We start from the raw sequence: 21,403 nt of genomic DNA, 5'->3' as shown, positions 1-21,403 counted from the left end.
CTTTCCAAATCCCAAGACTTGAAGGGCACACCAGTGCGCCACCAGCGTTAAGGGAAGTACGGGGTGGACAAATAGCGGAGGCCCAGCGTCATGCCCCATCATGACCACGTGGCAGAAGTCCTGCTGGAATGGGACTGGTTACCTGAAGCGATTGTCCCCTTTCAGGACGTCCATGACAGTCCCCGTCGGGGGTGTCAGCATCCTGTCCATGGTGAACAGGGTCCCGTACCTCCCCCTCTTGTCGTGGGCGGCAATGCAGCTGTTCTCAATGCACAGGCTCTGCAAAAGTGGGTAGAGAAGGGGCAGGTTATCAGGGCTCCCGCTTTGTTCAGGGCATATGTTGATGGCTTCATCCACAGAGATCAATGATTGCATCTGTCAGAGAGCAAGAGGTCTTTGAGACTAGGATACAATGACGAGTTTTCTTCAGGAAAGATAAAAAAAGGCCTTCTTTAAGGAAAAGGGCCATAGAAACCCCAATAAACTTACAGAGAGGCCGTATCATGAGACTATCATGTCACAGGTTGAGGCCCATAGACAATGATCAAATATACAGATCGAGTCTATCAGTTTATTTATTTAACAGATGACAACCAACATTAGCCAAATGGTGCTGGCTGGTCCCAAGCAAGGGCTATGTTGTGTTGCACTACCTGTTTGGTATTCCAGGTAACTGTCGGCTTTGAAGGCAGAGAAACTACAGCAGAAGATAAAAAGAAAACCTTCTGGGCCCAGGAGGGCAGTGCTTCAGTTCAGAGGGCTTCTCATCCCATAAGCTAAAAAGGACTCAATCTTCCATCCCTGTTCTTCACTCTGAGTTCAAGGCGGACTGCTGCCTACCCCGCCGCTGAGACAGGTGCGGGGTCTATTCCCAAAGGGCTCCAGCAAAGGAGATTCTAATCCTTCTGCAGGAACTCATTTTGATCCTTGGATATCAAATAGACTTTCCAGAAATTCCTTTCTTTCTTATTAGAAACTCATTGTCAGGCAAGCTCCTGATTATTGAGGATATATATATACACATATTTGAAACACAAACATAGTTCCATTTCTTAAAACTGAGACAAGGAAGGAGTATGATTCAGGACCCAGAACTTACATTACGATAAACGAAAACTCTCAGCTTTTTGCCGCCCAGGGTGTCCAGCGTCTGTTCGTGGTACAGATACTTGGAGGCCAGCTGGTCTTTAATCATGTGGTTCAGAAGTAAATTCTTTGTACGGGCATCAATGCGAGGGGTTCCATCTGCAAGACAAGGTGTGGTGAAGTCCAGAGACATGCTCTGGAAATGAAGAGAATGAGAGACAAATGCAGGGAAAAGCCTGCCCCTCTTTGAGTCTGGAAATGAGATTGAGAAATCAAGTGAGGTTGCCAATATTCCTTAACATCTGGCATTCTCTGCAAATTAAAAAATCAAAAAAAAAAAAAAAAGGACTGAAGGAGAGGTCTAGATAATGGAGGGTATTTCTGGAGTTTTGCCCTAAGTGGGAGGGGAAAGCATGGACCCAACTTGCTCCCCTTCTCTGCCTCCCCTGTGGCCACAGCGCAGCTGTCTCCTCACTCTGACCTTCTGACTCTCACACCGGCAATTAACCCTGCAAATAAAAAAGGAGCGCTGGGCTCCCTGACAGATGCAGGCTCTTGAATTCTGAGGATCAGATCCCCAAATGCATTCGCTGTGCCAAAGGAAACAGCAGAGCCTCTGAAGTTTCTGGCAAAGTCACATCTGCTTTCGGAGGAGCTGGGTGGAAGCCCTAAGAGTCCGCGGGGAACTGGAGATCGGGAAGGGTGCTGTGGACGTGACGGCAGTGGCACAGCTGCCCCCCGAGACGAGGTCACAGGGGTGCCTTCCCCATGTTACCTTTGAATACAGAATTCAGGGGCGCCAGGAGAGTCAACCTCTCGTTTCCGGAGAGATGAGTGCTGAGACCGGCTTGTCTGAAAAGGTCAATGGTCGTGGAAACATCAGACTCGGCAGCCAACTCAAATAGCGTCTTGGCTACAGGGAAGGAGAAAGGACGTTCGCAAGTCAAAAGTGCTGTTTTCATTTATCATGTGTCCAGTCCAGAGCATGACATACATCAGCAGGAATGCCATCTTGTTGAGTCAACAACTCCTCTGAATGCTGCTGGGACGCAGCAGGTTTGTGTCATCGGGCAACGGTCACCCAGAACAACGGGGAGGTAAGGTGGAGCTGGCCTCGGCAGAGGTGAGCCTCCGTGCCAGCCCTTGGCCAGGGCCCAGTCTAATGCTGGGGAGGCAGCACTGTCTGTGTCATGCTTCCAAAGAGTAGGTAATGCCAGCGACCACACCCACAGAAGGACTTTTCTTCTGGTTTGCTTTTTTTTCCTGTGAAATTCCTCCACTTATGCGTACTCCCTGGACGTCCAGAATGGGACTGGAACCCTCAGTGAAGCCCAAGCCCAAGTCCATTTGGTCACTGCTCCCAGGCTCAGTGACCCTGGATGCTTGGGCCCTATTGAGAAAGCTAATGCTCTGAGGTCAGCAAATGGCCCTGCATGCCCAGCCAGAGCAGCAGCTTTTCCAAAAGACTTCTGTGATTGATTGCTCCCTCCCATCTTCCACGGCTCTCCACTGCCTTAAGGACTAGACTCTCATGCCTGTGGTTCAAAATTCTTCCCAATCTGGCTGCAATCATCCACTGGCGGCCCAGGCCTTCCCTCTCAAGAGGCCGTGAGCTGAATGCAGGCAGGGAAGTGGCCCCCAGGATCCCTGGGTTCCCCCATGGACAGCAGATGGGACAGTGGGACTGGCAGGATCAAGGCCACCGAGGCCTGGCTTACCTGAGTCTGGGATGAGCAGCTCATCAATGTAGTGGATCACGCCGTTGGTGGCCAGGACATCCTTATTGGAGATGATGGGCTTTCCATTGATGGTGAGCATGTCCCCACTGCAGCCCACCTCCAACGTGGTGCCCTCCAGGGTCTCCAAGGACAGCCCTGCGACAATGGCCTCGGCACACATGGCTGACTTCAGGATGTGGTTGTTCAGCAGGTCTGGGGGCCAAACAGGATGCAGAGCAAGTCGGTGCCTGCTCCAGGCTGAGCCCAGGGGCCAGCCTGCAGCCTGCGCTGGCAGTGAGGGTTCTATGTTCTCCAATGCCGGCCCTCAAGCGAGGCTTGGCACTGCATAGCCTGGACCTCCCTCTCCTCCTGTCTGCTGCTCTCTGAACTAGCCGAGGCTCTGCACTCAGGTGCTCTGAGTTTGAGTCCCAGCTTGGCCACTGAGCAGCTGTGGGACCCGGGTAAATCATGTAGCCTCTTTGAGTCTCAATTCCCTTGTCAGTCAAATGGAGCTGGCGTTCACCTCCTAGGGCTGGCTGAGGGCCCTGAGGAGCTGCAAGGGGCAGACTCGGGGGACATGTCCCCAGCCCCAGCCGGGCAGAGCTGGTTCCCAGACCACTGCTCACCCACATCACCAAGGCCCTTTTGTCTTTCAGTCTCGCCACAGAGATGAGTTTCAATTTGTCCTGAGTGTGGGAACCAAACCCGCAGAGTCACGGGCAGGAGGAAGCTCTGGGGCCTTGCAGAGCCATTTGGCTCTTGCAGAGTAGAGTGTCAAGGGCCTTGAAAACCAGAGCTGACCTGATTCAGCTGGCGGGGAAGGACAGCAAGACAGTATGGGAGTGAGGCCTCGGGGACTTAGCTTCTCAGAGGAGGACATTGCAAGCTGGCATGGGGTGGGGTGACCTGCCAGGGCCGCTTGGAGGGTCAGCAGGGCCAGGGCGGGAAGCTGGTCTTCAAATGGGGCCAGCCCAGGACCACTTCTCACCTGTCTGCCATCTGGCTAGTAATGCCAGCAGACTGTCGGGTGGACTCGTGGCCCTCTGCCCTCCAGCCTGCAGCTACAGCCCCGCTCGGAGGGCCCTTGCTTTGAGCATATGGGTTACTGAGTCAGAAAGGCAGATGTGCGAAAGGGATATATTAGGGTTTATTTCTCTTTGATTTTATAGTAAGGAGTTCTAATATCTACAAAGAAAAAAATGTGCTCTGTGCCAAACAGATTTTAGAGATGGTTCTAAATGCGAAGCTAAATATAGTGAAATGCACCCATCTCATCTCCTCCAGGAGGCCTTTAGGACCCCACAGGCAGGCGACATGAGCCCCACCCCCACCCTCACCCCCCAGGGTGGTGGCAGCATCTCTGTCACTGCGCTCACCGCATTGGATCCCTCAACCTGATTTTAAGCCTGTGTCCCAAGTAGGCTTAAACTTCCTTGAAGGCAAAGGCGGTACCAGGTCCACATTTTTGGTCTCGGTTGCCCACCCAGGCCAGGCACATGAAGGCACCATACATCTGGACACAACAGACCCCCAGCTGCACTTTCAGCAGTCTGCCCTCTCCCATCCCTGCATGGCTGCAAGGAGAACACGCATGTTCATAGGGTGTCTGAAATGCATCAGGGGTTTCATAAAGTATACTTCAAAGGTGAGTTTAAATACATTCAAAAGAAATTAAGTCATCCCTGGATTATATCTGGGAGGAGTAAGTGTGGTTGGGGCCCGCTTCCCTTTGCTGGGGACTCCAGGGTCAGCAGGCAGCATCTCAGCTGTCCCAGAGTTGAAGGGGGCAGGTCGGGAGAGGGCAGAGTACAGCCTGGCCTCCTAATCCCCCCAGGCTGGTCCTTCTCTTCCTGCCAGAAATAATCGATGCAACTCCTGACTCAGCAGCTCACTGAGGAGGTAAGCAAGAACCTAGAAGTGAAGACAAGAGTTGACTGCTACTGGTTTTTAACTGTAATTTTGAATTATCCACAAGGCCCCTGGCCAGACACAAAAGAATTCAAGGGTATGCATGATGGTTCTATTTCAAGGATGCCAGGCCCTGCCCTCCCTTGCCCACTCCTCCAAGCTGCTGCCTGTCTGACAGCCTTGCTCTGGCTTTGATCCCTTGGGCCTCTAGCTCTCCCGGAGTTTGGCCAGGGCCTGCTTTGGACCTCTGGCTCTGCCCCCCTCCTCAGTGCCACTGTGTCCCTAGACAAACGCTGCTTTATTCTGTACCTGCCCCTCTGACCAGGGCTCTGCTCCGGCCTCTGCAGAGACAGGGCTGGCTGGGGCAACTGGACAGGATGGCAGGCGGCATGTCTAAGTCAGACGAGGGCCGGCCTTGGGCTCAGTCTGTCTGCTCAAATGCAGCGGCAGCAGGAGCCAAGGGGTGCTCACCTCTCAGGGCCTCTGGGTCACCCAGGATCCGGTTCAAAGTCTCAGCAGGGATCTTCTCGAAGGCCTCGTTGGTGGGGGCCAGGAGAGTGAACTGGCCTTCACCTTCCAGCAGGGTGCTGAGCCCCGAAGCGGCAACGGCAGCCTGTGGGAAGGAAGGGAGGGAATGTTTCCTGAAGGCTCTGGGGTTCTCCGAAGGCAAGAGGCGCACACGGCTTTGCCAGTCCTCGCTCAGAGAGCCCGAGGCTTGGACAGAAGCCCAAGACGAAGAGACATGCCCACCCAAAGCTGGCCCCTTGCCACAGCCTCCCGGGCCTTGCCCAGCTGAGTGCCAGCCACGCTGGCTGTCCCTCAGCTACGCGTGTGCCTTCCTCCCTGCCCTCTCCAGGCCCCTGCCCCTGCTGTTCCCTGTACCCCTCCCCTTTCTGTGCTTCTCTGACTCCTATTACTTCTTTGGGTCTTGTCTAAAATGCCATTTCTCTAGGGAGTCACCTTGACACTGTCCGCCTGTCCCCCACTGCCCCCAGACGAAAGTGAGTCTGTTGTATGTCCTTTCGCAGCTTGCTGTCCTTTTTGTTATGATCGGTCATCAGTAACAATGACTGCCGTGAGCTCCACGAGCGCAAGGACCATATAACCCGTTCTCTACAGAGCAGCCAGCACCATCTTCTAAAAGTAACTGGCACGCTACTGCTCTCAGGATGGAGACACGCTCTCTGCAGGACCCGGCCGCCGCCGGCCTGGCTGCGCCCACCTCACGGTTTGGCTACCTGCTGGCCTCCTTCTTGCTGTTCCTGCTTCTGGGCTTTCTCCTGCTCTCCTCTCTGCTGGCCAGGCTCCCACCCTGAGTTTTGCATAACTGGCCATTCTTGTCCTTCAGGCCTCAGCCCATGAGTCGCCTCTTCCAGAAAGGCCTTCCCTGACCATCCAGTTCCAACTGGCCTCCTCTGCTCACCGCGTACTTACTGGCTTGACAGCGCTTAGCACAGCCAGTGACTGCCTTGTTCGTTTCTTGTCTGTCTCCCCAGAAAGAATATAAGTGCCACTGAGGGCAGAAACATGTCTGTCTGGTTGACCTCTTACCCCTGGCACATAGAACAATACCTGGGAAGCAGAGGTGCTTAATGAGCATGTGTGGCAGAAGGAAAGATGGGCATCAGGAGGGCCCAAAGGGGAAGAGGAAAGGAAGGCATAGTCGCCAAACCTAAACAGTAAGAGTTACTCAGTGCGGATCAACTCCTGTTAACCCAAAGACGTGCTGCCCACTTTGTGGGGGCATCATCCCTTGCAGACCCCTGACCTTTGAGTGACCCAGAAGGAAGGTGGGGAAGAGCTCAGGAATGAGTGTCCCTGGGGCTCTCGAGTCGCCTGAGTGGCAGCCCGGCCTGAGGGTGTTTGTCTATCTTTGTTGGAGATCTCGGGGGGGGGGGTGAGGAGCCATCCCCTCCCACTGGTATCCTTTGCGGTCAGGAAGTTCTCCTCCAATCAGGGCAAAAACCCTGACGGGGCAGCCTGTGTTCACTTCCTCTGAGCAGCTGTTGCTAAGAGAACCACCCGCTCCACACCAGTTCTGAGACACGTCCGCGGGGCGGGGGCCCCCAGAGCAGTCAGAGGCCAGGCCCAGTGCACACTGGTGGTCTATCTGCTGGTCTGGACTGTGAGAAAACATGGGTATAGGCTGGCGCAGGCATCCCACGGTGGGGGCATGTGGTCCAGACCATGTAGCCTGACAGGCCACTTATTCTAGTCCCACGCATGGGAACTGCCACCTGGGGGAGGCACACGCCAGGCAGCCCCAGCGCAAAGGCCCTAGTCCTGCTGCTGTAGCAGACCAGTGAACTTCCCGAGGAGTCAAGACAAGGAGAAGTTTACAAAGGAGAAGGTAAGCAGAGGGAGGATTGTGTTCCTTGTGGTCAAGCTGAGGGTCTGATGAGTGGATTCTCCACATTGCTGGGCATTCAGAGGAACTTGCCCCAGGTCCCTAGATTCCACAGGGACATCCTCCCCTCCTCCCGCAGAAGCAGCCCCTCTTGGGAGGTGGTGTGTCCCCAGGCTGGGCCTCCTCCCAGGGCGGCCCCTCACCCGAAGGGTCTCAAAGGTGTCCTCGATCTCGATGATCTGCTGGATGTTGTTGGTGACGGTGGAGATGACCTTATCGATGAGGTGCACCACGCCGTTGGTCGCATGGTGGTCTGCTTTCAGCAGCCGAGCGCAGTTGACCGTCACGATCTGCCCAGAGAAGTGAGGATGACGGGTTAACACGTGGAAGGCACAGTCGGAAGCCCCAGGGGGGGAAACACAGTATAGAACGGGGACCTGCAAGGAGGCCCCGAGGAGCGGCAGGTGCAGGGGGCAGAAGATTATCTATAGCTTATCTCACCTGCAGGACAAAATCCCAGAAACCAGCCCCACATGTGGACAGAAGCAGACCGAGTGCAGGCACAGGTCAAGGCTATGCAACCGGGGACTCCCTACCCCGTTGGGATAGTGGTGGATCTGGATGTTGGAGTTCTGGTACATGGACGTGAGGGCCATGCCGTGTTTCAGCTCATCCGTCAGGACCCGTCTGTCCACCATGTGGTAGCGAAGGGCGTTGAGCAGCTCGATGTTGACGTTGCTCACCAGGGAGTCCAGCACTTCCTAGAGGGAGGGTCAGGGTCGCCGTTAGGGGGCTGCAGACCCCACGTTCAAGACATGGGTCCCTGCTACCTGGGGAAGGTGCTTCTGAAGCCCCAGAGGCCCCAGGCCTCCATTCTGTCAAGGACCCCTCCTCAGTGAGCACCAGTCCATCTGTCCACTTGGATGGAGGGGCATTGGAAGTAACTTGGTGAGGTACATTTTAGCTTAAGTTCCTGGGCAATTTATAAGAAAAATCTTCATGAAACAGTGGGAAATCACTATGGAGTCTCATCCTTCATGCCCACCAGCCGCCCCTCTGGGAGATAAGGCAGCCCCCATGAGAGTCCCGTGGGCAGAAGGTCATCTCACAGCTGGCAAGGAAGCCCAGGCCTCGTTGCTGGGTGCGAAGATGGTGAAGCTGCCGGGCCCTTCCATCTCGGGCCTCAGCTTCTCCGTGCGGTCCGTGTACAGCTGGGTGGTGGTCGATCCAACGACTCCCAGGGTCTCATAAAGGTTTGAGAGTGGCAGCGCTGCGGGGCCAGAGGACAGAGAGGATGGGCTGCGGGGCCCACCCAAGCACACCACACCCTCCCTTCATCTGTGGAGAGGACGGCACATGTGCAGAAGTGTGTGGGAGCTTAAAGCTTGTCTCCTGCTTCTTAAAACAGCTCCATAGGTCAAATATTTCTCAACATGCATGCAACCAATTGGTCATTTTAAGTCATTTTAACCACAGCAGAGCAAAGCTTTTGCTCTGCTAGACATTCAGATAATACAGGCAGGAAGATATCCTGATTACAAACGAGTCTAGATGTATCTAGTTGTTGAAACTGGCTTCCTACTGGTGTTCACTAGAATGAATGAATAGTACAAGCCTTTGAGGTCCTTTGTATATTTACAAAGAATAAAACATTATTTCCTAAAAGTAGCTTGAAGTTGCGCAGGGCTTTCCCCTCTCACAGCCAGCTTAGCATTCTTTTTAAGGACTGTGCAACTAAGGCTCAGAGGTTGAGCTTCCCCTCTAAGGCCATCTCCTTTCCCCATTCCGGATTTCCCACCCATCCTTCTGCGGAAGGCAGGACCTCCCCGGCCCAGCACACATGGGGTGCACGCAGCCTCCTCCCCTCAGCCCCCAGCAGACTCTGCTGCCTTCTACACGGGTGCTCCTCTCTCCCCATCCCTCCATGGGCAGGGCCTGGCTCCTTCACCTGCAGGACAGCCCTTCTCTCCCGGGACCTTCTCGTATCCAGGACAGCACTCGTAGCTGATGACTCTGCAACAAGACACACACGCGTAAGAGGCGAGGCATCCCTCCCCCTCACGCATCGTCAGCCCTCTCTCCAGGAAGAATGGCCTCCACAGGTGAGTAAGGGAAATGGCATCCTTCTCTCAGAGGAGACCATTTGCTAAGTTGTATTTGTGACTCTCAGTGGCGAGGAGCTTGTCACTCTTCAGCTTTGCAGAATGTTCCCGGAGGTTGCTCTCACCTCCAGCAATCCAACAGGGAAGCAGACAGAGAGGACAGAGGTGGCATATTCAATAGTGGGATTGGAAACCCATTTACTAAGATTTGGCTCCCACGTAATTCACGGGGCACGCGGTGGTTAGCGCTGCTCAGAGGCCGAGGAGCGAGAGGAGCCCTGGGGCAGCTCTGGCTGAGTCCGCCCTGACTGGCTGGGACCTCGCCTCCTCGCTGCGTCTTGTTTCCTCATCTGTGAAACGTATCCATGTATTGTGCAATGGTCATTGGGTTAAATCGCTCATGTTCTCCCAGCTCTCTGATTTCATGACCAAGGAGGGCAGCAAGATTTTTTTTTCTACAGATTTAAAACAAAATTTTAATCAATAAAAACTTTGATATGGTTTTAATTTGAAAATGTACAAAGGATTAGACAGCCAAGTGTTCCCCATCCAACCTCATCCCTCCACCATCCCATCGTTCTTCCAGGAGGCATCCAAGATAGCCAGTTTGCAAGATTCTTTATGTTTGGATGAAAACAAGACTGGCATTAGACAGTTTGAAACTTTGAAATCATTTGGCAGAAAAACTTAAAAGCTTTCTGTTCTCCCAATGCAGACCGGTCCAGCACGGAACATTTACCACCTTCTGGAGGGCTGAAACACATGGCTTCAATTAATACTCTGGTGAAGCCCCAGAAGACTGAGAATTTCAAGTAACCTTGCAAGGAAGTAGGTGTGCTAAAAGCCTACATCTAAGAAAGACTTGCCTCGTATCACATCCCCAGGTTCTACCCCAGGTCACCTCTGCTCTGGCAGTGCGCGCGCCCCGGGAGCCACGTCCTCTCCCTTCCTTTCCTATACATGGATATGCCCTTTGGGTTGGAGGAACTCAGACTTCGACTGCGTCAGGTTTTTACCACAGAACAGCTCACCATGGAGCTCTCCTAGAATGTTCGGTGACCTCACCAGAAGAGGCACGCAGAGCAGAAGAAATATGGGCACTGGAGGTGGGGGGTGGGGCGGGGCATTTTCCATGTGCCCGGAACATTCTGCTCTTATTAGTTCAACTGGAATCATCTCAGGAAGCCCTGGTGAGTCATGAGAAGATGAAGCCTGGTTCATCCTTTATCCTGGGATGTGTTTCAGAAACAGACTGGCCGGGATGCTCAGGCTGCAGAGACCACAGGTGCTGCTGTGCCAGACACGGCCCCCCAGCAAGCGGCTGCGGAGCCACAAGCCACGCACACCCTTCTTTGCTCTGCTCCCTCTGGCCTCTTGTCTTTCTCTCCTCCCTTCTCTAGACCTCACTGCATCCTGTTCCTTCTTCTTCCAAGCATCGGCTTTTGATTTCCGTCACAAAGAGCATCAATCCAAGGTCTAAGATTTACAAAGTTTAGGAAGCTCTCTTTCATTCCCCTCTAAGGCTTTACTCACGATTGGGTAAAGAGAGAAGCACTGGTATTTTTCTCCCAGAAGTAATTTTCCAAGAAGTTAATATAATAAGCTGAAACCCTCACTCTCCCAAGGGCACTCCATGGTTTTGGCCAGATATTCTGGCTGTAAGGGCCCAAGGACTGAGCAGCTCTGGAAGCAGGCAGACCAAGGAGTGCAGCCTGGGGGCCAGTCTCCCAGGACAGAAGGAAACCATTCAGTGTGTCATGATTTCCAAGGCGAGACAGAGCAAGCAAGCACAGGCCGTATCATCTAGACATGCGCCATGCCAACCAGACTGCCTGTCCAGAGTGGTTTATTTTCTGCACTCCTGGCCTGGGGAACTCAGCTGTGTGTTTTTGGGCCTCCCAGTAGAAAACAAAATCTTGAGCCCCCTGGTGAAGAAGGGCTTGCTTTAACCCACTGTCCCCCGCCAAAGACCCCACCACTACCCCATTCACCAGGGGTAGCTTGCTTAGTGCTGATGAGAGAGCCCTTAGGAAATGTACTTAGGTTTTTTGGTGGCAATCTGCTCACATGCAGTGTGTGAGGGCATCTGGGGGCTCCTGGAGGCTGACTGTCTCTTCAGTTGTGTCCCTTCATCTGACCAGGGAGCCTGGGGCATCCCCTTGCAGCGGGGGGTCAGGATGACCCCCAGATGGGGGCTGAGCAGCCAGAAGGTTGTGACTCTGGGCCAAAGGGCCTCTGCTGCCCCGGAAGAGGCCTGGTCTCTGGGACCCACAGCCAGAGGTGTACGGCTGTGGACAGAGATCTGTTGCAGTTCACCCAGGCCCTGCATGGGTGCTCACTGACATTAGCTGCTCGGCTTAATTCTCCCTGGGCCAGCAGAGTAGAGTATCTAGACCTTCCCTGCTTCCTGGTGGATGACCTTGAGCATTGCTTAGGCTTTCTGAGCTTCAGCCTTCTCATCTGTAAAAGGGCTGGTAGTCATACCAACCTCACAGGATGACGGTAGGATCTGCAGGAACTTACACAGGAGACACACTTAATGGATACTTGATGTTTACTAAGAGCTCAGTAGTTGAGTTATGTTAATGACTTCATTGAAAACAACGTTCTGCATGAGACCACTGATGAATCACATGGTAGTAAATAACCCCCCATAACATATCCATGTAACTCAATTGGTTTCCCATTGTTGCCGTAACAAATTATCACAAATTTAGTGGCTTCAAACTACACATTAGCTGCTAACTTATCTTACAATTCTGGGTGCTCCATCAGAAAGTGGCCTTAGGAGGCTAACATCAAAGGCTCATTCCTTCTAGAGGCTCCAGGAGAAAATCTCTTCCTTGTCTTTTCCACCTTCTAGAGGCTTCCTGCATTTCTTGGCTTGTGATCACATCACACCAACTCTGACTCCCCTGCCTCCCTCTTATAAGGACCCTTCTGATTACACTGGACTCACCAGATATTCTAGGGTAATTTCTCCCTCTCAAGATCCTTAACTCCCTGATACCTGCAAGTCCCTTTCTCCCTGTAAGGGATCATATCCACAGGCTCCAGGATTAAGATGTGGACAGCTTCAGGGGATATTATTCTGCCTATCACGGGACCTTACCGCAGATGGCACATGGAGTCAAGTACATAAGTTGCCTCCTAGGAGTTCACAGAATGGGACAGAACCTTCAGGAAGCCCTGCACACAGAGGTGTCTGGTGTATATCATATCTCGGTTATTTCAGAGCAGATTATCCATGAGACCCTAAGTGGTTGCACAGGACACATGAAACGGGGAGATATGATGAAGTGGGTCTGTGGACAGCCTGGTATCCCTAGATGGCTGCTCACCATCCTCTTGTTTTTTCCTCTTGAGACCAGGTTGAGGGACACAGGGAAGAGAGGGGAAGGGGGGCCCTGCCTCTGCTGCCCCACCAGAGTGAGGCCTGCTGGGGGGAGCCCCGCCAGCTGATGGGAAAGCCGGACCGTACACCAGCTGGCTCCAGTCAAAGTAACTCTCAAAGCTTTAACGCAGTGCTGAACAAGTATTGATATTTCATACTTGTATGAAATACAAGTATTTGCCTTTGGGCAAAGTAATGCTCACTACTAGAGAAAAGGGGGCACCCTGCCAGCTCATCTTGGCTCCGGAGAATGGCTAATGCGCTTGTGAAATGTGTCATGTGAGAAAACAACTTCAAGACTTTCGGAACGGTGAGCTGCCACCCCGACCTGGTGGTGGCTCCCACTCTGGCCCTCCCTGTGCCACGTTTGTGAGTCTGAGCTCCTGCTATGACTACTTCATCCCCAAGATGTCAACACCAACTTGGCTGTTAAGTAGGTCTCTCCCCTGCCAAGGTGCACAAAGGAGGCCTGTCAGAGGCAGAGGCTTCCGGACCGCAGTTCCCTGCTCCATCGCTCAAGCCGCGCGTGTACAAATGGTTCACTGATCAGACCGGGGCTTGAAATCGCAGCGTGGGATGCCACCTCCCCCGCAACCCTCTGCTCGATCAGCTCTTGTGTCACCCTGGCACTCTTCAGGATCTGAATTTCCAAGTAATAAAATTCCCTCAAGTCACTAAATAGGGGCCCACTGGCAACCACTTCGTGCAATAAAATCCATTATGTTCTGCTTGGTAACTAGCACCAAAGACTGAGGTTCTGGTCTTTGTGGAAATGCAGGAAAGCTACTGTCTGAGGACAGTGGAGTGTCCCTTAACCTGCGTGCTGAGCGTGGCCAGGCCACCCTTCCCTCCAGGAGGCAGAGTTTGGGCTCCTGGATCCCTGTGTGACCTGACACTGCAAAGTCTTCACCCACTGGCCCCAAGCTTGGTGCCACTTACCTGCTTTCAAGTTCAAACTCTCCTTCTGGTCTTGGGCCCCGTGCTGACCTGTGTCACCCTCTTCCCCATGGCGCTCGGCTCCTTTCATCCCGATGCGTACCTCTGCTCCAGCTTTTGCCCTGGAGTCTTGTTGAGGAAATTCCCACTGCCTAAACTGGCCTCATGCTGAGTCAGTCCTCTCTGTCCCAGCACCAGCTTTCTTCCCCATTTCCCAGTATGGTCTTCACCCAAGTAAATACACTTAGGGACCCATTTTCACCAGAATGGCATCACCTCCAGCCAACACTTCCCATCCCTTCCTGACCACCAGTAGCTCTGAGCCCCTGGGGGTCACTGGGCAGCTTTCTCATGGGCTCTGGGGACACAAGTCAGATGCAAGGCTATTCTCAGCTTTCTGGGGGACAAAGGAGATGAGTCCCTTGCCTCCCCTTTCCCTTCCTGAGTTCTCTGGGCCTCTTCCAAGTCAGCCCCACCTTCCTGACAGCACATGTGATATTCCAGCAAGGGACCCTCTTGTCATGGATCATGAAGTCTTCTGTCAACTCATTTTCCTACCTCGTTTCTTCTTTCTGAGGCTGCACAAAGCAACAGCCACCTTTGTGAGCTGAATGTGCAGCCCCTCCCCTCCGGCTATGTAAGAGCCCGTCAGCGGCTGGGCCTGGGCACCGACTTGCCTGACTCTGTCTGTGCCTGGCTTTCCCCATCCACACCCCAGCCATCCGCTTCTGCTCCAGTGCCTGGGCTCCCCCGTGCTCAGCAGTGTGAGGGGGCTGCCCCATCACATCACGCTCTCAGAGCCAAACCTGCCCGGAAGTGGGTCATCAGGAACATGTTGCCAAAACACAGCTGTGCAGCCTGTCCCTCGTCCTGGCATGTGGATGGACAAGGTTTGGGTACCAGGAGCCCATGAGCCGAGGTGACTGACTAACGGAGTGTCAGCCTGGAGGTGCTGAGGAATGTTACTGAGCTACTGTTAACTAGTCAGGCAAATGCTTCTACACAGAGCCACCTGAAATACTATGACCAATGCCACTCTATTGCCAGCTTGACATCACAAGTGGGTCCCATTTTTAGGGGAACCAGAATTAAAAAAAAAGGTGGGGTTCTTAGAACCCAGGGCTGTGAGATGTGGAAGAGCTATTTGCTTGGTGCAGGCACTTGGGCCACCTTCCAAGAGGCAGTTATGTGGGACCTAGTTCTGCATTTAATAAAGTAATTAATTGTTAGTTTGATAGATAATATACATACCATGGCAAAAATCAAACAGTAGTAAAGGCATTCTGGTTTGTTTGTTTGTTTTTCTTTTTTTAACTTGGGCACTGTGGAAGGCTATGCGGCATACATAGACTTGGCAAAATCTTTTTTTGTCCATAGCAGCAAGAATTATCACTGTCCACTCAACCCTTAGCTCTGAGGCTGGGCTTGGCTGAGTGGGGAGCCAGCGGTCCTGGATCTGCCCTCCATAAGCTTCCAGGGAGCTGCTGGCTTCTCCCCAATTCTCTGCCATGATCCCTAATTTCTCTTGATTCAGTAGGATTGAAAATTGCCTACAGCAATCAGGACCACAAGCTGCGACATTTATTTCCATGTACGCTTTAAGGACAGAGGGTTTCCCCTTGCATCAGTTAATTACGAAGTTGAGAGAGATGTCTGCTCCAAAGCAATGTCACAAGCACTACATTGAAAAATCCCTAACATGGGCAAGGGTTCATGGGGGTGGCTTAGAGTCCCTTAATCCTATTACACAGACAAGAGGAAAGTCAGGCCCTCACAAGTGGCTCAGGAAGGTTTGCACAGCACATCTTCCTGACTGTAGGAGAAAGCCAGCTTTGAGATCTGTGCACGGTTGGTGCCCAAACAGATTAGACTTGCCCAGAATTCTGTTGGAACACGCACACTGCCCTGTCTGCCCCCAGCCACAGGGCAGCTGAGGTGAACACCACCTCCCTCCAGGCTGATAGAGGCACCGACAAGCCCTATCTAACCACACTGGTCCACACCCCACTGGCTCTCTAGCTTTCATTTGCATGGCCTAGATTTGCAAATAATAGCAGGTAGCATTTACTAAGCACTTACTGTATGCCAGGCACCTTATTCAGACTCTCCTGTGAATTATTTCACTCGATCCTCATAACAATCCTGTAAGATGGACCTATTGTCGTTCCCATTTCACGGATGAGGCAATTGTGGGTTCCAAAGGTCAAGCAACGTTCCCAGGTAAATGGCCAAGGTAGCTTTTGAATCAGGATGTCTGAGCCTATGTTCTTAATATGCTATGGTACCTTGTAACATGCATATCTCTAGGTACTCTCAGTCTTTTTGGGGTGTTTACCTTATGACTGCAGAGCAGGAATGGTATATAAATATTAGTCTATCTCACATACTGACATAATTTCATGTCTTCCCCAGAGTTACAGGCTGGTAAGGCTTCTCTACTGAATATTTGTACCATGTAGTGAAGATTAAGAAGCACCCTGTACACACACACACACACACACACACACACACACACACACACACACACACACACACGTTTCATGCTTCTTCTAATCCTCAATCAACCCTGAAAAATGTATCCAAGCCTTGTCAGGAGATTTACAGATGCAAACCAGAATTGGCTGGCTTACTAGGCCTGCCACTCCTGAGTGCAGAGCTCCCTGACATGTCTGCACAGCCATCTTCACGGCTCCCTAGGCAGCCTGGAGTTTCAGAAGGCTGGCCCAGGCCTGGGGCACCGGCAGCCAGCATACACACAGCGCGGCCTCCTTGGTGGCTGGTGTGGCTACAGATACTCACGTTGATTTCCCACAGATTTTCCTCTGGTACCACTGCTTGCAGTTCGTGAAGTACTTCTTATTGGTGCCAATGAGCTTCTGCACAGCGCACACATTGGGGCTGAAAACAAAGCAGCTGTGTCAGTGAGATGCCAGCAGGCCTGCCCCACCTCTACAGCCTTCCTACCAGGTGGGCCCATCTGGGTCAGTAGAACATTCTAGATAGAGAGAAGATACATTCATTTCAGCCTTGTTACCAGGGGTGGCTTGGGGGTAGACTTTGGCGGGGCCCTCCTGACCTAGAGTTCCATTAATAACCCTGAAAAGTTTCTCTCTACATTCAGCATTGTCAAAGTCTATCTCACATACTGACGTAATTTCATGTTAAGTATTCTTCTTTGACACAGACATCTGGTAAGTGTGAATAAAAGCATCTTAAAATTTTAGATTGCATGTTGCAGACTGAGAAACCTAGCTCAGTAAAGGCGGTGTGCTTGCTAAGCAGAGCAGCTTTGGGAGAAGTCCCCAGCCTCTCTCTGCATCCCCACCCCACACTGAGCCAGAATGCCCAGTGGCTCTAACCTGGCATCCCAGAGCACATCGCTGGCCCTGTTGCCATGAGGGGAGGCCAAGGCCTGGCCCCACTTCCCACACAGACACACTCTTCATCTCTCGGCCAGTGCCCTGGCTCCGACTATGCTGGCTGTTGTCAGGGTCCTGGTAGGAAATGACCTCTCACTGAACCCTGAGCTGTTCATTGCTTAGGCCTCAGCTTGAGCCCCAGTTCCCTAAGCAAGCATCCTGCCAGTGCCAGGTGACACGCTCCCACCCACCTCCGACCTGGGATGCAGCCCTTTTTTGATGCTGGGTACCAAACAGAAGAACCCCAAACTGATCAGGGTGTGTGTGTCTCCTCTTGTCAACTACCCTCCAAAGAAGCTTGAGGGCGGATGATCTGGCTTATTCTTTCTTTTGCTTTCTAGATGGGGCCTCGTGCCAGGTCAGGGTGAAGAGGGAGCCTGGAGCGACCTTGTTGAAAATATTGCTCCCCAGACCACCCAGCTGAGAACAGCTCTCAGGAACTCTGTGGAAAAGCCGGATGCCGATGCCCCGGGGTTCTGCTGAGAAGCCTTCTCCCCCAGGGCCATGGGCGTTTGTTCATGTTTGTGTATTTTATTCAGTGTAAAGTCCTGACCCAAACCACCGCTCAGGCCTTGTGGTGGAAGGCCCCTCCTTGGGACCCCTGGGGAAAGGAGGCAGTTGTGGCTGGGTGGGGACAACTGGGAGGGGGTCTTCCTGAGCCAGAGAGGGGGGATCCATCCGGCTGCATCGTGCGGCGCAGGAAAGCAGGGTAGGGCTTTCACAGATCCTCTGGGCCAGGAACTTCGGTGACATTTTTAAGTGTCAGTTCCTCTGTCGCTTTAAAATGTGATCAATAGCCATCATGTGAGGTGCTTCTCCTGAAGACTCTGATGCTGCAGTGGGGGCCATGCCTGTTTCCCCGCCATGGCGGCAGCGGGAACGCGGTCCACTCTCAAATGCTCAGAGTCAGCTTACTGGGTGGGGGGCACACTGGCCCTTCGCTTCTCCACCCTGTCTCTCATACCACGTGGCTGTCACCACGTGCCCACTTTGTGCATTCAAGGGCAAAGGTGAGTGGCCCAAGGAGGCACAGTAACTATTAGTGAGTCGATGTAAGAACCATAGGCCAGCAGGGAGGACAGCCCATGTCCCCTCTGTCCCAGCAGTTCCGCCTGAGGAGTCTAACAGAAGCCACCTTGCTGCTTGGTTGTTGCACGGAACTCACGGGTTACTGACGTCCCCAGATAACCCTTGGAGAGTCCCCATGGCCACACTCCAGCCCTAGGCGCTGTTTATGCTGAGCAGTCTCAGAAGGTCCTCTCTCTGACCAGGCAGGAAACAATGGCCGTCGCTGCATCCCCTGCAACTTCCTGTAGGCGTTTGGCGGGTCTTCAGTGAGCCTCATGTGGATGTGGCTCCAACATTCCTTCGCGGAGTGGTTTTGCACTGCTGCTGCCCTTTGAGACAGAGGCAGAGGCTGTGACCTGCTCCCTCTCTTTCGGGGTGTGAGGGGTGGGCTGTGCATGGAGGAAACTCACGCTGATGTTAAGCAAAATGAGCAAGCCTTTTCTGGGCTTTCTGCCTCAAGCACAATAGCTTTGCTGTTCAATTTGGATTTGGAAATCAAGTGCTTCAGGAAATCCAGTCCACTTTTGGTTGTTGATATTCGGAAGTGCGATTGCATTTTTACTTCTCTTTCGGGATTATTTTTACCCCTCCCTATAGCAACACTGACACAGCCAGGAGTCAAGAGACCACATCATAGTCACTGCTCTCCAGGCAGCTTTCTGCGTTTGGTCTAAGTCACTTCTTCTCACTAAGCTGCAGTTTCTCCATCTGTGAAACGGGAACACGAACAACAGGTCTCACTGAGTTCCGGCAAACAAGGGGGCACAAGCAGCGGTGGGTGACAAGGTGCTGCATGCCAGCAAAGGCCCACTGACTACTTTCTCTCTTCTCCTCGGGGAGCATGCTGCGTCTCCTGCAAACAGCACAGCGCTCTCTTTCCCTCTCACAAGTTTTGACTTTGAATGAAGGGCTGGAGTTTGAACAAGGTTACCCATTTTGCACAGGGTACCACACTCATGTGCAAGGCTAGGCAGCTCTGTGCGATTTTCAGGGACAGACCACAGTAAACGCTACTGTGCCTACAACCGTTGTGTCACAGCTCATGTGCCCATGCCTCCAGACTTTATGGGGGGGAGAGGGTGTACACGTGACTTCTTAGACCATTCTGCCCACCACAGATCACTCAGGCCTTTTAACTGCACTGCAAGAAGCAAGATTAGCCTGTGGGGGTCTGGGAGGAATGGTGGAGAGGAAGTTGATCTATTATCTGAAATGCATAATAAAGAGCTTCTGCATTCTTAACAACACTCCTGTTTCCGTGGAGTCTCCTCTGAGCTCCTGAGGGAAGGAGGTTTGCTGCAGAGACGGCTCTTGGTGGACCCTCCTCAACACTCTTGGGAAAGCGTCACTGGGGTGCACACAGGGACACCATTCTGGGGGACACTGCAGCAGGGCATGCTACAGGGGTCTCCTCCTGACTTGGTGGCCAAGATACGGAAGGAACACAGATTGAGGCACACAAACATAATATGCTTCATTGGCAAGAAAGACAGAGGGACACAGGTGAGCTGGGCAGAGGCAATGAAACCACAAGGTGCTAACTTCCGGCTTGTCTGCCTCATGCCTCCCCATCTTTCTGGTTGCCCCCTCATCCTTTCCTGCACACAGGCTGTCAGAGGTGATTCTCCTGCTTCCCTAACAACCCTAGGACACCCCCAGGTGCTGCCTCCTGGCAGGAGGGCTCTGAGGCCGGGCATGACCTGGCTTGATTTCACTTTGTAGTGAGACCAGACTCACTCCCTGCAGCCTCAGGCACCTGGAAGGCCAGTAAGCCCTTGAGGTCACAGGCAGAGGGAACAAGGACAATCCCTTCCTATGAGGGGGCAGCCTGCACCAGCCCAGAGCACTCCAAGGGGTGGGGAGCTGACTTGGCAGGATCCTACGAAGTTGACTCTATCATCACCTCTGACTGGGAGGTTTGACCTGAGTGCAAACCTGCCCACTCCCGGGCAGCCTGGGCACCATCTGTGTGCGAATGCCAGATCCCGTGACATTCGGGCTCCGCCTGAGACCCAGAGCCTTTGGGCTGCTACACAACTCTATGCACATACCATTTACCCAGCTGTGAGAGAGGGGTCGGTGCAGCCAGGTGGGCTGGAAGCTGCAGCAAAGTTTGGCTATGAAGCAGATCGGATGGCCTAGTTCGTCTGTGCCAGGGTCTTGACAAGGTCAGACCCCCTGCCTGGGTCTGCATCTTAAAGGGAACATCTTCAGTGTCTCAAAGGAACATCAATGTCCCAAATTTACAAACTCAAGCTTTGTTTTAAAAGAAATTCCAATCCTGGCTCCAGTGCATACTGCAGGACTGTGGGAAAGCGGTGTGTCCTCTCGGGACTCGGTTTCCCCATCTGTACGATGTGTGAGGCCCAGTGGACTCTCCAGTTCTTCATCCGACAGGGGAGAAGATGCCACACTGCCTTTGCTGTGCCCAGAAAGACTGTCTGGTGCCAGGTGGCGGGCGCAGCGCCCGGCCAGGTGAACAGCAGCCTGGGGGCCCGCGATGCTGCCAGTTCGTGTGGCCCCAGTGTCACATCTGGAGGCCCGGCTGGACTGGAATATGTGCCCTGCTGGGTGGGCTTCCTGCCTGCCCTGGTCACCTTCCCAGGTGATTCTGGGCAAAGCTGCCAACTCCCCCTTCCTCTCATCTGCTGGGAGGAGAAGCTGCGAGGCGGGATCCCCTCTGCTCTTGGCCTGAGTCCGCGGTCACCGGTGAACTCTCCCCGTCCCCCTGCAGAGCTTTCCCTCCGGGTCCCCCACGTCCCTCTCCTCCGCACGTGCAGGACGGGCCCTCAAAGCGCCCCCCGCGGCCTGCTTTCCCTGCAGGCTTTGTGCCCCGTGCCCCCCGCGCGGCCGGCTTACCCGTGCTGCCGACCGCGGAGCCGGCTGTGCTGCAGCACCAGCTGGTAGGGCGACCTGGCGGGGCCCGCGGGGGCGGCGGCGGGGCCCAGGGCCAGCGCCAGGGCGAGGGGCAGTAGCCGCACGAGGAGCGCCATGGAGAGGCCGGCGGGGAGTGAGGGCGCCTCCGCCGCCGGCCGGCTAAGTAAGCGCGCGGGAGGGAGCGGCCCGAGGGGCGGGGACGCCGAAGGCGCCGGGGGCGGGCTGCCCGGCGCCCCGCGCCCGTCTCCCGCCCGGCCGCCTCCCCCCGGCGGCCCTCGGGGAGCACGGCGAGGCCGGCCGGGGGTGAGGGGTGGCGGTGCCAGGCTCCCCTCCCGCCTCGCCCCGAGCTCGACGCCCTCAGGGCCCTGAGCCCGCAGTCCCCTCGCTCGCGGCGGCTGCACCCCACTCTGGGGGCCGGAGGGAGACATGCTCGTCCCCACCACACTTTGCCTTCACCCCTGCCTCTGCATTCCGGAAGCACCCCCTGCCCCCTTGCCAGCTGAAAGATGGATAAAGGAGGAAATCTTATGACCGACAGAAGCCAAAGA

The 21,403-nt window shown here is 53.9% G+C and overlaps 1 protein-coding gene across 1 annotated transcript in view; it reads right to left on the bottom strand.

Moving 5' to 3' along the window:
• Positions 1-21,011, bottom strand: part of TGFBI (transforming growth factor beta induced) — a 28,243-nt gene extending 7,232 nt beyond the window's left edge. Inside the window, exons 1-11 of the mRNA XM_037016458.2 lie at positions 20,838-21,011; positions 16,291-16,389; positions 9,008-9,072; positions 8,169-8,329; positions 7,656-7,820; positions 7,263-7,409; positions 5,184-5,325; positions 2,805-3,017; positions 1,862-1,999; positions 1,100-1,245; positions 143-279 (exon numbers count right to left, since the gene is read on the bottom strand). Of these exons, the coding sequence (XP_036872353.2) occupies positions 143-279; positions 1,100-1,245; positions 1,862-1,999; positions 2,805-3,017; positions 5,184-5,325; positions 7,263-7,409; positions 7,656-7,820; positions 8,169-8,329; positions 9,008-9,072; positions 16,291-16,389; positions 20,838-20,971 (1,547 nt within the window). The 5' untranslated portion in view covers positions 20,972-21,011. The remainder of the gene's footprint in view (positions 1-142; positions 280-1,099; positions 1,246-1,861; positions 2,000-2,804; positions 3,018-5,183; positions 5,326-7,262; positions 7,410-7,655; positions 7,821-8,168; positions 8,330-9,007; positions 9,073-16,290; positions 16,390-20,837) is intronic.
• Between the last annotated feature and the right edge of the window lie 392 nt (positions 21,012-21,403).

Source organism: Manis javanica, chromosome 14, assembly GCF_040802235.1.
Source record: "Manis javanica isolate MJ-LG chromosome 14, MJ_LKY, whole genome shotgun sequence".
Classification (NCBI taxonomy): Eukaryota; Metazoa; Chordata; class Mammalia; order Pholidota; family Manidae; genus Manis; species Manis javanica.
This window is presented reverse-complemented; position numbering and strand designations above follow the sequence as displayed.